This window comes from Glandiceps talaboti, chromosome 4, assembly GCF_964340395.1.
Source record: "Glandiceps talaboti chromosome 4, keGlaTala1.1, whole genome shotgun sequence".
Classification (NCBI taxonomy): domain Eukaryota; kingdom Metazoa; phylum Hemichordata; class Enteropneusta; family Spengelidae; genus Glandiceps; species Glandiceps talaboti.
Genome location: NC_135552.1, coordinates 11,196,832 through 11,211,573, shown reverse-complemented (window position 1 = coordinate 11,211,573; position 14,742 = coordinate 11,196,832). Strand labels below are relative to the sequence as shown.

The 14,742-nt window shown below is 36.2% G+C and overlaps 1 protein-coding gene across 1 annotated transcript; it reads right to left on the bottom strand.

The window, feature by feature from the left end:
* Positions 1 to 2,760: 2,760 nt before the first annotated feature.
* On the bottom strand, positions 2,761 to 13,293 carry LOC144434630 (kelch-like protein 18). Its single transcript, XM_078123119.1, has 6 exons — positions 13,199 to 13,293; positions 10,151 to 11,199; positions 7,946 to 8,311; positions 6,618 to 6,733; positions 3,953 to 4,062; positions 2,761 to 3,290 (listed from the first exon to the last, which is right to left on the bottom strand). The coding sequence occupies exons 2-6, from the start codon at positions 11,118 to 11,120 to the stop codon at positions 3,053 to 3,055; spliced, it is 1,800 nt and encodes a 599-aa protein (XP_077979245.1). The 5' UTR covers positions 11,121 to 11,199; positions 13,199 to 13,293; the 3' UTR covers positions 2,761 to 3,052.
* Between the last annotated feature and the right edge of the window lie 1,449 nt (positions 13,294 to 14,742).

Here is a 14,742-nt window from a genome sequence, read left to right as displayed (position 1 = left end):
ATCAGTCTTCTTATAAATTGCAATGTTCTAAAAAAAAAAAAGTCCTGTCAACAGACTCAATGTGTCAAAAATATTTCAGATGAGTTTACCTCTGTTACAGTGACCCAATGTTACCATGGTAACAATGACCCAATGTTGTCTATATAAAGTTCCATCACAGGTTTCCTCTACAGAATGTGTGCTATTTGTTCTCTTTGTCAAGAATAGACGTGTACTAATATTAATTTTGAAGCAGGAGACTTTAATGAATAACATTTGAGATCTAACCATCTCTATATTAAACTGTTTAAATGTGTAAGAATTTGAAGGCTTAAAATTTAAAACAGGTCTGAGAAGGCACTGTGCACTTTAGTATCAGAGTTGACAAACTCGTCGTTTATCACTCGTACTGATATGGTGGGTTCATTTTACACAGGCAAAGGCACTATTAGTAATACTAATATGAAGGTATTGCACCTACAAATAAATTAATCAACTGCTTTAAAATCAGTTAATTTCAAAACATACACCTAAACAACCTATGACTACAGAAATAGATTCTATACCAATAAACTTCCATCCATATTATTCTCATGATTTACAAAAAGGATGACGCAATTACTCAACCCCTGTAGATCCACATTCAGTGAGGTTAGCGCCCCAACCACCACAGTCCAAATATCGCTGTTTCCCCATATCACCCAGCCCCATATCACTGCTTCCTCATACCCCCCCCCCCACACCCCACACCACTGCTTCCTCATATCACCCCCACATCACTGCTTCCTCATATCACCCCCTCCCCCACATCACTGCTTCCTCACATCACCCCCCCCCCCCATCACTTTCCTTGCTTATTTCAGTAGAAACTATACAACATATACAACATTAATGAAAGCTGAAAAAGATAAAGAATATATTATTTAACAAGTTAATTGCATTGTTGTCTGCTTTTGTAAATCCTTGGCCTCAAAACTGAAACACCTGTAATTCCAACATATTTATCAATTTGTTCTATTGTAATTGTAATCCCTCACTTGTAGTTTTATAAACACCCCACACGCATTGCCTTATGGGTAATTATCTGTGTGTCACAGTGTGTGTGTACTTGTATACATCATATGCATGCATAAACACAATTGAAAAACACCACGTCATTGTGTTGATCCCAACATACAATGTGTATCACTGCACACCATAATTTTCAAACTCAATGATAGGTACAACATCGAAAGTTAATCATGAGTCGGTCATTTTACATTCCAAAAGTACAAACAAAACATGTTTTTATCATAGGTATTTTTTTAAAAAGAGTTTACATAAAGTTTTGCATTGTCCATGTTCAGTCTAAATATTTACTATCAAAAAAAAAAAAAAAAAAAAAAAAAAAAAAAAAAAAAAAAAAAACATTATCAGCACCTGCATTCAAAATTCCTCCATACGAAAGTGACTTTTTTAAATGGCTAACTAAAACTACAAAAAAATATTAAATCACGTCTTCCAAGAAAATCAAGAATTCTATATTCCAAAAGGTGCGTCTGAGTTATTTATATTCACACAATCCATATACAGAATAATTTCTGATTATTTTGAGTAACCACAGAGATGATAAACAATGACCAAAAATATACAAAATACACATAGATTTATAGGTACATCCTATTAACATTATCAAACGAAAATACTTTAAAAAAATTCTCCTTCTAAACTATGTGTATGAAGTTGATCATCAGATTCAAAGGCTAGTCTAGTATTGAGCCTACCATTTAGCCTCTTAGTTTCAGATATGGAAATTACAACGAGTCACCCAACAAAATCAGTGAAACAAGAAAAATGCCATTGAGACAACAGGAAATGGTCTCACTTCACACTCACCATGTAATGTTACTTCTACAGACTTTTAAATAAGATTAAAATATTTCTCTATTGTAAAACTACAGATATAACATTGGAAGTAGTGAAAACAAACAAACACACATCAGCTGAACTATGACCTACTACAAATGTCTTGGTGACAGGTGCTTATCCCTATTTCATGTCATTTTCCCATATAAAAATTGTAAAAACCAAGTCACTCCCTCACCCATCAAGTGAGTGTGAAGTGGGACCATTTCCTGTAGTCTCAATGGTATTTCACAGATTTTGTCAGGTGTTCCATTTCAGAGAATATGAGGCTGAATCTGTGGCTCAATATGAATCTGAGGCTCAATATGAGACTAGACCTCCAATCTTACTCATATTCTGAATCTGAGACCAACTTTACATATATATGTTCTAAACTAGATATTTCTTGATTGTCTTTTTTATATATACAAAATCTGTTAAATTCCAAAACTTAGTAAAATTTAAAACTGACAATATATCTCCAAGTATGTTGAGTGCATTTATAAATGATACAAGTGGAAAGACACACAATAATAGTGAGTTACTAACAGTTATTAGTACAGAAGTGTGTCTGTCAACTTGACATACAGTACGTTTGAAGGTATACAAAATATAGATGCCTTGAGACATCACTATCTAGCCTGGCAATGTAGTTTGTTGAATGTCAAGTCAGATAGCCAAGTCACTGGGCTATACTGTCAAGTCAGTATGTCAAGTCAGATAGCCAAGTCTCTGGGCTATACTGTCAAGCCAGCATGTCAAGTCAGATAGCCAAGTCTCTGGGCTATACTGTCAAGTCAGTATGTCATGTCAGATAGCCAAGTCTCTGGGCTATACTGTCAAGCCAGCATGTCAAGTCAGATAGCCAAGTCTCTGAGCTATACTGTCAAACCAGCATGTCAAGTCAGATAGCCAAGTCTCTGAGCTATACTGTCAAGCCAGCATGTCAAGTCAGATAGCCAAGTCTCTGGGCTATACTGTCAAGCCAGCATGTCAAGTCAGATAGCCAAGTCTCTGGGCTATCATTTGAATAAAAAATTCTTTTACCCGTTGTCATGTCATATTTGAAGGTATACAAACTAATGTACCTTCATTATTCAATTAATAACAGCAATCAAATCTCCTACATGTTGCTATGGAAGGTACATATACCAAATTCCTATAATTCCATTACTCTATCACATGCTAACTAACAACAGCAACCAAATCGTCTTCTACATGTTGTCATACTAGTTGCTTCATTCCACACATCTCTATCTGGGTCATACACTTCTACAGTTCTCAAGTAATCATTCCCATCGTAGCCACCAACACAGTAGAGTTTCTGTTGTAGTACAACGACACCAACTCCACTCCTAGCTTGACTCATAGGACACACCAGACTCCATGTATCAATAGATGGGTCATATACCTCAACACTGGCAAGACTAAAAAGTACAAATGATGATAAAATTTAGTTTATACACACAATGCTTTCCAATACTTTGTTCAAAGTGTATGTACTCATAAAAGCACAACAACCCTTTACACTTCAACACTGGCAAGACTAGAAGGAAAATAACAACACTGATAGTAATGTCAGTTAATGCAGTTTCTACATAGCACTTTCATCTGTATTGTTCACAGTTTTACAATAGGGAACTTGCAATCCAGACTGAGCATGCTCAGAAGCAAAGGACTATGGCATTATCTGTGGTTATTGTAATACGCAATCTGGAACTATCGCTAAAATATACCTCCCAAAATGGTCAGGGTAACTATGAATTGATTATTGGTGGTTACAAACAATGTAACAATATTGTTTACAATACTAATGGATTAGTATTTATTATCACATTTCCCATGATGCAACATTCAACATGGCGGGTTTGCAAGTTCCCTATTGGTACCCCTGGCATGGACCTATATCAACACAGCAACTCTTTTATTCTTCCTCAATTCCCTGGGGAGCATACAATCCCTTGTGTATACAATGCATGTATTTGATTAAATCCTTCACATAGCAATATCCATCCTATCAGGTTCCCAATAATACAGCAGGGTCTCACAAAGTGAAAAGATCCCAAGTTCATATGTCGATATTTCTTACCTCAAGTCCTGCTCACAACCACCAGCTATATAGATCTTACCATTCAATACTGCAGCACCTAACATAGATCTACTTGTTAACATGGGTGATACTGTATTCCATTGCTTTGTCTGGCAAAGGATAAAAGGAGGAGGAAACACATTGTCATGAATACGGTACCCATAATGCACAAAAAGGAGTCTGCTGAAGCAGAGGGGCATCCTGGGAGCTCATTAATATTCATTCTAATTTGCATGTTGGTTATTCATGACAAAGCTGTATCAAGTACTAGTACTATGCTAGTGAAGAGATTTGCTGTGTCATTTTGAAGATTTCTGCACTTAAGTTACAATTTGGCAGAAATCCAAACATGAACAACACTGTCTGTTATGATTGTTGTTGTCGTCCGACAGTAAAGAGGTTGTTTATGAAGTGTTTACAATCAACATATTCATGACTACTGTGTTACTACTTTAGTACTGGTACCAAGCACAAGCTGTTCTTACAGTACCGGTAGTGACATTTGAACATACATGGTAGTATTCGCAAGTTTCAGAGTGAGACTCTGAGAAGCAACTGATGTGTCCAGTGTTTTTGCTAAGGTTGAGGAACCCCGGTAACAGAAAGGGAGAAAGGGGTAAAAATGGCAGTGTTTCCCCATAGCGTCTGTATAGTTATTTTGTTTGGGAACCCAGGTCAAATGACATGGGAACCCTGGTAGATTTTACCTACTTTACCACCCTTACCAAAAATACTGCAAGTCAAGTGTTATGTCGAAAATGATGAACGCAGTGCTGTGTCATTTAATGCATTTCTTGGAAGTCTATGATACGCATACAAGTTAAATAGATCAAGCATATCTGGACCTTGCAATACAGACGGAGTCTATGTCAACATCAATTTGTCAAACTATTGGAGCGTGATTTACTTTTCACAGAAACAATTGCTTTATATATGTCTCTATGACCTTGAACTGAGCAAAGCTTTATGACGAACAAAGTCAACTAAGAAAACAACTGTCATCATTCTTAAATTTGACATTCTTGTAGCTAAACAATATATTTATATTTCTCAAAGTGAAAATACTTGCAAAATGTTCAGAGTGTAGAGTTTCATACTGTGGTTAGAAAAAGTAAACTAATTGCACACATTAAGAAATGGGAAGTTTTTGAAATTGAAAACTATAAGAAAAATGTGAAATTTCCATTTATGAAAAAGAGATGTATCTTTATCTTTGTAATAAACCCCAATAAAAATGTCATCAAATACAAAAAAAAAGTCAACTAAGAAATACAAAATGAAATGTGTGAATTGTCTACATCTTTCTCCCTGCAGTGCAAATGATCAGCATTGACAAAAGGTTAAAGTTTCATAGCAGACAACAGTTGAAAGTGTATAGTCATCAAAAATTTCAAATATTTGAGGGGGGGGGGGGGGAGAGCACGTCATGCTCTATTTGTTTGATAAAGTGATAAAGTGCTAATTAACCTAGAAGCTCTTTGTAGTTTGGGTGAATTGTTGTGGGAATGACCAGACAGTTCTGGGAGACAATTACTTGATAAAGAGAGGGAGATTGTCATATAACCATACAGTAGACAGTACATTCATGTGTCATGAATAGCACCTTTGTTCAAATGGAACAAACAAACAAACATCTTATAAGTCACTATACGAGTAACAATGCCAGCAGTGGTGATGACAATACTGTCATGGCCGAAAACTGACATATCATTGCTGTATTTACACCTATTGTACATGGGGAAAAGCTAGATTGCTGTAGAATTGGACTAATTTCTGCCAAACCAAATTTTGTTCATGCTTGGCATAGTCTTCTACCTGAAAGTAATAGTTTTGTTCACCCTGCAGAAATACTCACTGTACTAAAAACATAGAACCATAATGACCAGAGTCTTTTAACATCCCAATTCTTTTGACATCAACTTTTCAATCGTAAACTCTACAGCCATAGAACATAGACATGCATGACTTGAGCCTAGTAGCTAATGTAATTTAGCCAATATGATGACAATACTAACCCTCTCAGTAAGTGAAATTCAGGTCTCTCAAGTGCTATTGATGTACAACAGAAGAGTGGAATTTTTATGGTAGTTCACAATATCATAAGATTGAGACCCATTACTGCATAATGATTTACTACTTCATTTGGGAAGTAACTTGAAAATATATCGCCCTTCTAATCCTCCTTTTGTGCATCTTCCTCTTTAACAATACAATCTAGCAATTGGCAGTTCAAATCTGGTACATGATAGTATACTATATCTTCAGGCTTCTCAATTTAACGACAAGAACATCATGACCTCATTCTCAGTTGAAGATGGCTGTTGGTTGTCAAAATACGGCAAGTCCTTGATACTGTCATTATCAGTCAATGAAATTAACTTTCGTTGAGAACTCTTCACGGTGAATGAAATCATTCGAACATATAAGACCAAGTATCAAGTAATATCAAGTAATTCTCATATATTTGCCAAGGACTTAATTTCAACAAATTTTCACAGTGGCAAAGTTTTCAAACATGCTTATTTTATTTTACCTGGTTTGTAAAATGAAATATCGTGGAATGCACTCTCTGAAAGACTGAAGCAATGAGGTGCGTTTCTCTTTAAGTTTTCTTTGATCTAAAAAGTAACAAGTCCAAATGCATTTATGTGTATGTATAAATTACCTTTGGGTTGTATCGTTCTACGGAGTTGAGATCACTAGCACCATCATATCCACCAATCACATACAGACAACCACCAAATACCACCACACCTGCCATGCTGCGAGGACTAGACATGTCTGCAAAACATGGAACAAAAAATACAAAAGAATACTTGATATTGTGTCATCAAAAAGCTACATGGTAACTTTCATATTACCCATAATTCCTACATTAGTACACTATGGCACCACCTTTTCTGATATTGTACACTTATTTCACTCTCTTTTCAGATTTTACCTTCTATTTGCATTGGAAATGGTATTCTCACGTCCCTGCAAGCTAAGAGTGTGGGACAGCCCGTGTGAGATCGATTTGATCTTGTACTCTGTATTAGTGTGCAAGTTAAACTCAGAGACGATCACAATTTTGAATACTAGAAGTATGATATGTAATACAGATATGAGTCTTTGAGAATAAAGAATAAAGACAGTGTTGATCTCAATTAGGATGTCTGGAATTAGTAGTTATGATTGAATTAAAGGGACAATGTTTTGACACCAACACACAAGGTAAAGGCACCCTTGGTGTTATTATTTCAATCAGTAAATAACCTGATTTTAACTTGTTTTCCTACCAGAAAAAAAAGGGATATGAGAAAAAGAATCCCACACACAATGGACTAAAATGGAATATCTCAAACTCATTTGGACATTTTGTCTCCCCAACTTGTATGAGATATTCCATCTCAGCCCATTGGCAATATGGGATTTTAGTAATCTCTGTCATAGTTTTTATGGTATAGAACACAATTATTGCATCCATCCAGAGACCTGGCATTCACCATCATGTTGTCGTTCTTCATGACAAAGCTTAAGACCCTAACAGAATATCATAGCATCATTGTCTGCATTCTCATACAATGTATGTCTTCATTGTGCTACCACAATCATGGAAAGTGTACTACATGTGCAATAGCACGATTTCGAAATATTTTATCGCTGCGTTCCCAATAGAGCGTGCAGCGGCCTTTGACACATGATCTAGCAAAAGCACTTAATAAGTTCCTCTCTTCAAAAATACATAATACCTTATAATATGTAGAGATATATTAGTTGTACTCAGTGTTTGAAAATGAAATAATCTTGAGCAATATTGTGACAACGGTCATACGATCAACTCAGCCTTCCGAAAGTACTTTCGCTGGATTGTGTTTGTGGCACATAATATCGCAGATGTGATCGATTATAACTGCAAAATGGAAGTGACCTACCTAGAGTAGCAAAACATTTCGTAATAGTGCTATTAATGAGTATGAATAGTATCGTTGTATTATTTCACACAAAAATTACCTGGTATGGGAATCCATTCATTGTTATTAGGGTTGTATCTCTCTGCTGTATTAATACTAGTCATGCCATCATAACCACCCAATGCATAGAGATGATTTTGATGGGCAACGACTGCAACGCTACTACGGTGGGCATTCAACGGGGCAACCATCCTCCATGAATCAGTCTGTGGATCAAAACACTCGACGCACTTCAATGCGTTTAATCCATCAGATCCTCCAACTGCATACAGGACATTTTGTAAGGTTGCGACGCCGACTCCACGACGTGAGCTTCGCATGGGTGTAACCGGAGTCCAGCATTCTAACAGGACGTTATATCTTTCTACACTACTGATAGTGCATCTACCTGGTGTGGTTTCACCTCCTGTACATCAAGATACAAAATGCCATAAATTATTAAGAGAGACAAGAAAAATGACCAATACGGATTTAGTGTATCTATGCCATTTTGTAACTCATCCAAAATGAAGGCAGACAAGTAGCATTAGGGTTAGAGGTGTTAGTTCTCACTGAGGTAAAATGGACCACATACATACATGTATGTTGTACCTTTAGCCTGTTTCCTCCCCAACCAAAATGAAGGATGTAAATTGGATTAGGGATGTTACAATACCCACCACCATGGCAAGATATAAGGACGCTGGGCAAAATAAATACAATTCTATTTGGGTACATAAGTGTAGTAAAGATATTAGAGAGCACTACAATTTAGTTTATTAAATATTTTTCCATGAGTTTAGATACAAAACAGTGTTCTCCCTAGCATAGAGAAACCATGAAGTTACTGCCATGCTTGGAACTCAGCCCACTATGTTAGAACTTACCGACAATGCTCGTGCAAGTTTTTACTAACAAACAGCAACATCCTCACATTTGTTAGGCGCAAAGCGGTTGAATGTTGGAGATATGCAAAAATATTATATGTAGATTATTATGCTAATGATATGCAAATTAATATATGTAAATTATTATGCTAATGATATACAACTTGATATGCAAATTTTCCACCATGCTTATCTTCAATCCTGGGGAGAACACTGCAATTATAATCTCTTTTTGTTTTGATTGCATAATAAATTTAAATTGCTCTTTCTTTTCTACACTATTTAATTCTGAATTGATATTATAAATGACATTAAATAATTTATCTCTTTGCTTTGTATATAGATTACAATGTATCAAATGATGTTCTTCGTCTTCTATTGTATTACAATTTGTACATAGTCTATTCTCAATTGGAGTTTTCAGTTGTGTGTGGTGTCCCCAATTAATATGTACATAAATTTGTATTCAGGCATATCATTATTTTTGTGTTTACTCACTAGTATCTCTACTGCCATTTTCAATTCTGTTTTGAAAGTAAATTTATACATGGTATAACTGGATTTACTATCAAATTCTGAATTCAATCACTAAAGTACCTGTCAATTCTACAAAATAAACCTGCATAATTTGTGTGTTGGCTTTTAGTGTCAATGCTAAAAACAATATGGCGGACTGTTACTATGGCTACATCACTCTGCCTTCTTCAGCTGTTATGGTATACAGGTCAAAAGCTGAGTGATTTAGATAAAATATACTTAATGAACTATTTGCGTTCTCAGTTTGGAGCTAATACAAATAAAAAGTAAGTTTATGTTTCTTGTTGGCTACTTTAGTTTCATGTTGAAATAATTACATGTTTATCTTTCTTTTTTTGATCACTGTTCTCTACACCAGATACACTAATGGATGCCATTCACAAATAAGGGATCTTCCAGTAGTGGCGAGATCTTGCGAGATCGCCTAGCAACAGTTGCTAACCACATCACATGACAAAAGTCAAGCTTTGGCCGCCATGTATCATTTAAAATGCTTGACAACACTGTGTAAGCCCGTATACATGTATAAGGGACTTTTATTTTATGTTTTCCATTGTGTTCATCATGGACAACTTCAAAAAGTTTAAGGCACCACAGCTGAAGGACTTCCTGCATAACTTTGGAGTGACTATGTCGTGATTTCTTTCGCCAAGACAGTATGTCAAATCATAGACCCTAGGGTGGTCTATGGTCAAATACGCATAGACAAGGACCCAGTTTTCTCCCGTCACGATCCAAAGCAAAATGTCAAATCCGTTGTGGACCTCAAGTGCCAAAATAGATCCTCAAACTATATTTTATTTGGCCTAGATATCATAAAAATAATTCTATACTTAGCTTACCTGCAGCATAAATATACTTGGCCTGACAGAAAGAATCCCTTGGTAAAGTTCTGATATTGAGTTCACCTTGTAATTGGGGATGGAATTGTTGTGCATGGTAACGTTTAGCATCATTGTAGAATTTCTTACAGCTTTTAGTTGCAGTCACTATGTTATCGTTTGCAACTTGGGAAGTTAAAAATTCCCATGAGCAGAGTGGAAGACGTACATACTCCAGAATTGTTACTAATTTTTTCATGCGATTTTCAGGATCATGTTTGATCCAGGCAATGACTGCGTGGTACACCTCTTCCTCGTTTTTGACGTTCAAGGTATCTCTTGCAATCAGATCAATCAGATCATCAGTTGTGAGTTGGAGGAATTCTTCGTTTTGTGCTACTTTTGGAAAATGTTGCTGCATGTAAGTGTCTGCTGTTGCTTGAAGATCAAAGCAACTGTGCAGTTCTGCAAATCCACGAATACCGACACAGTTTGTGGGATCAAGCTGCGATTTCAGAAATTCACAACAACCAATTCGTACCGTTTCTAGCTGCAACAAACTGGCTGCTTTGAGTAATGCCTGTACGTTATCCTCGTTCACTTTCACATCAGCGCTATATGCAAAATCAACGATAGCTTCAACAGCATTATATTCAAGATCTTTCAGAACAATAACGTCTTCTTTACGTTCTCGAACTTCACTAGTAAACATTGCATTAAAATAAGGACTACATGCTGCAAGCACTAAGCGGTGAGCCCGAATATGCTTTCCCTGAACCGAAAGTGTCACATCACAGAGTTGTTGTTTCTGCCACAGTGTTTGCATGGTAGACAGCATACTAACTGCATGTTGCTGCAACTGTAACATTTTCTCAATATCCATATCACTGCTACTGACACATTCATCCTGGATGTTCAAACGCCTGAGACCATTTCTGTAATTTCCTGCCTTTCCAGCATTAGCAATGTCAATTCCTTGGTTTTCCTGCATTCTTGATAATAACCTCCACACACACACACAGCAAAGTCAAAAGATCAGATAAACTGTACAGCTGTCATCTGTCCATCCCCTGCAATGTAAATCCACATAATAACAATTGCTTATCATACTTAATATCTGCATCATGCAAAACATACAAAATATACATACATTGTATATACAAAATCATACTTTCATGTACAAACACATTCTCATGACATATTGTGTGCTTACAACCAACAAATATATAGATAACGTCTGAGTTCAAAGGAAGAATACAATATCGTTTTAATAAATAATCTCTGAAAAGAAATGTCGTTAATTTCATATCATACTTATGTTGTTATTTCTATGGCTCTCTTTTCACCCCAAAATAATTTCTCATCAAAATATTTAAAATTTTGTACCAGTCATACACTGATGTAATTAGATATTATTCCCCAATATTTTTCTTCGCTCGTGACCTAAGGGGCCTTGTCTAGTAACTCATAGTGACAAATCCTTGGGTTTTGAGTATTTTCCAGCTGACTGAAGAAAAATATTATGGGGAGTAATATAATTATATCCCCATAAGCATACAAATCATGGATATTCAGGAAAAAGAAAGGCGATTTGGAACGTTTTGACTCATACTTTCAAACACCGCAGAACCACACAGGTTGTCGTGACGTAGAATGACCAGAGTATATAATCCATATTTTCTGTTCACGGACAATATCTTGACTTGTGCATGATGGTATAAGTAAAACAAAACAACTACAAATATACATCACCAGTTATAACATTATAGAGAAAGGATACCTTATGAATTCACTATGTTGATAAAACCTTGCATGATGAGATAGAATGCAAATTCGCTTTCAGTACACTGTTGGCTTCCATCCAACATTTAGGTGGAAGTTACTATGTGTCTTACTAGACAACTTTCATTAGATGTATTGTTAACTGCTTGTATTGTTGTTATACATGAACAATTACAATATCAACACAGTTGACAATGCATTTCATGTCAAGCAAGGCCTGTACACCAGTTTTATCTTTCATAACAGGAAATGAGATTCATGATCATTGTGCAATGTTTGATTGATGTCGTGTGTATTATTCACTATGGCCAAGTGAAGCTTGCACTCATCACACAGTCTGAATACAAGCTTCCACATGTGTGTTTTCTACACCTCTGCAAACGAGCTATCCTGTGTCCATAAATTACAGTTACCGTTTGTTATGTACATGTACAGTGTATTGGTTCCATTGTTGTGGATGTATACAGATATTCACAGTACAAATTAGCAATGGAGAATATATTGTTCATGGTTCCAAGAAGTGAATGTGACGTCTCGTTCCGACTATGTCTAGATGGATTGAAACATCACATCTGTTGTTTCCAATTTACCCTCCCAAAGTACCAACTAGTACATTGTATATTGCACTGTCCAATAATAACAATGGTTTAGTGTGTGTGTGGATCACAGAGCTCAGTGTTGTAAATTGTTCTTTTATAAACACACACACTGACCATGCACCAACAAACCAATATCATTTTTGTTTGTTTATTTGCTTGCTTCTTTTTCATTGTCACGATTTATAAAGTTTTATTTTGTATTTATTGCCTTCATTCTTTTATTCCATTTTGTATGGTAATCTTATACAGCTTCCATAGTGGATTTTGTGTTGAATGAATAAATAAATAGTGAATACATACATACTTGTAGTTGTATACACATACACCACCACCAACCCACCCTGGGGTGTTAGAACACACACACACACACACACACACACACACACACACACCACCACCACCACCACCAACCCACCCTGGGGTGTTAGAACACGCACACACACACATCACACCACACCACACCACATCACATCACATCACACAATGCTAAACCTCAACTCAGTTTTGTTATTTTAAAAAAATCCATAGTCCTTCGTACCTCGCTCCAGACTCCATGCTCTAAGTCTAACCAACAATACTATACTATTAGAAAAGACTACCTACATGTACCTGAGTCTAAATGCTACATGTATTGAATGGATTCAATATCAGCAAATGAAAATCTACCATGGTACGCTACCATACATACCTTCAAATCGCCGGGATCGTGACGGTGGGTATTTTACATCCGGATTGGTACTCTACATTTTAGTACAATGTACATGGTAATATGACTGGTTGTCGTGAAATGTGAAAGCAAAAGCGCCGCTTCGCTAACTACCGCGGTCAACTAATCTGCATACACTAAACATGCGTGACACATGTGATAAAACTATCATGTGACCCAATGACCTAACTGACCTCTTACACTACTTGGGGTCAAATTGGGGTGATTACTGTTGATGTTTGTCAGTATAGTATTTATTCATTTATATATAGTTGTGTGTGTGTGTGTGTGTGTGTGTGTGTGTGTGTTTGTTTGTTTGTTTGTTTGTTTGTTTGTTTTCGTTAGCAAAACTAAGGGAGCCGACATTATTTACGGTTGGGGGGTCGGAGGAATGGGGGGGGGGGTCACTTGGAAATTGGAGTTGGTCAGGGGGTCTACCGAAAAATGAGGGAAAGTAGGGGGGGGGGGGGGCTACACAAAAATGTGTTTCGAAAAACGTGTGTACACAGTATCAGGATTATTTAACCTGTCACATAAAATGTAACTTTATTAACATTTTAAAACAAATAGAAAATATTATCAAAACTTAAAGTTTTTGGTTTTCCTAAATATTTGTTTATGTACTACATGTACAATGTGGAGTTGTGTGTGAAGTAGAAACTAAATTATATAACAATATCTTAAAATAAATATGTGAGTAATATATAACTACCAGTATAAACTCTGAAAGCAAACTTTGAATCAATTAGTTGTTAGGTTGTCACCCAGTTTGTAAATATGTACTGAAGTCATTATAATTTGACAGGTGTCACGCACTGTAACACTAGCTTGTCATCACTATTTTGTTTCAGCTTAGAAGTGTCTCTGCTTTGTATTAAATAAGGTAAAAATTCTGATTGCAAATATATCAATGGAAAGTCTCGACTAGTAAAACACATTGCAAAAAAAATGTCTTACAGTCTCGTAAATTTCACCTGATTATTTCACTCTTTGGATAATTGACTACTAAAAGCAAAGGCATGCATTGATGTAATACCTGTGACCAGACAGATGACCATTCCAACAAACTTTGGGTAATTTGGCTTACTTTAATATCACACATTATTGTGATGGTTACCCTTACTCTCACAAGACTTGCCTTGTTTCTGGTGAGTCTAAATTATTTAAATTACAAAGAAGTGAGACAAGGGTTGTAACTGGATTTGTTGTTGCTTTAAATAAGTATTCTTACTGAAATGAGGTTGTTTTGTAAGTACCCCAATAATCATTAATAATACAATTGTAGCAATATAAATAATATAATTTCCTCTTTTTAATACCCACCACTTCATGTATATAGTGGAAACGAGGGGGGGGGGGGGGTCATCCCAATTTCTAAAGTCAGGTGGGGGGTCATAGATTTTTTTCCCTGCAGGATGGTGGGGGGGGGGGGGGCAGTTGAATTTCCACTTCTTATCAACCAATTACTCCGACCCCCCCAACCGTAAATAATGACGGCTCCCTAACTGAGCATGCGTTCCTTGTGT

Coding starts and splice junctions, on each gene's coding strand:
- LOC144434630 (XM_078123119.1), bottom strand. CDS start 11,120: ATGCAGGAAAACCAAGGAATTGACATTGCTAATGCTGGAAAGGCAGGA. Junction 8,312..10,150: donor CAAGTATATTTATGCTGCAG/GTAAGCTAAGTA, acceptor CTTGATGTACAG/GAGGTGAAACCACACCAGGT. Junction 4,063..6,617: donor TAGAACGATACAACCCAAAG/GTAATTTATACA, acceptor ATCCTTTGCCAG/ACAAAGCAATGGAATACAGT.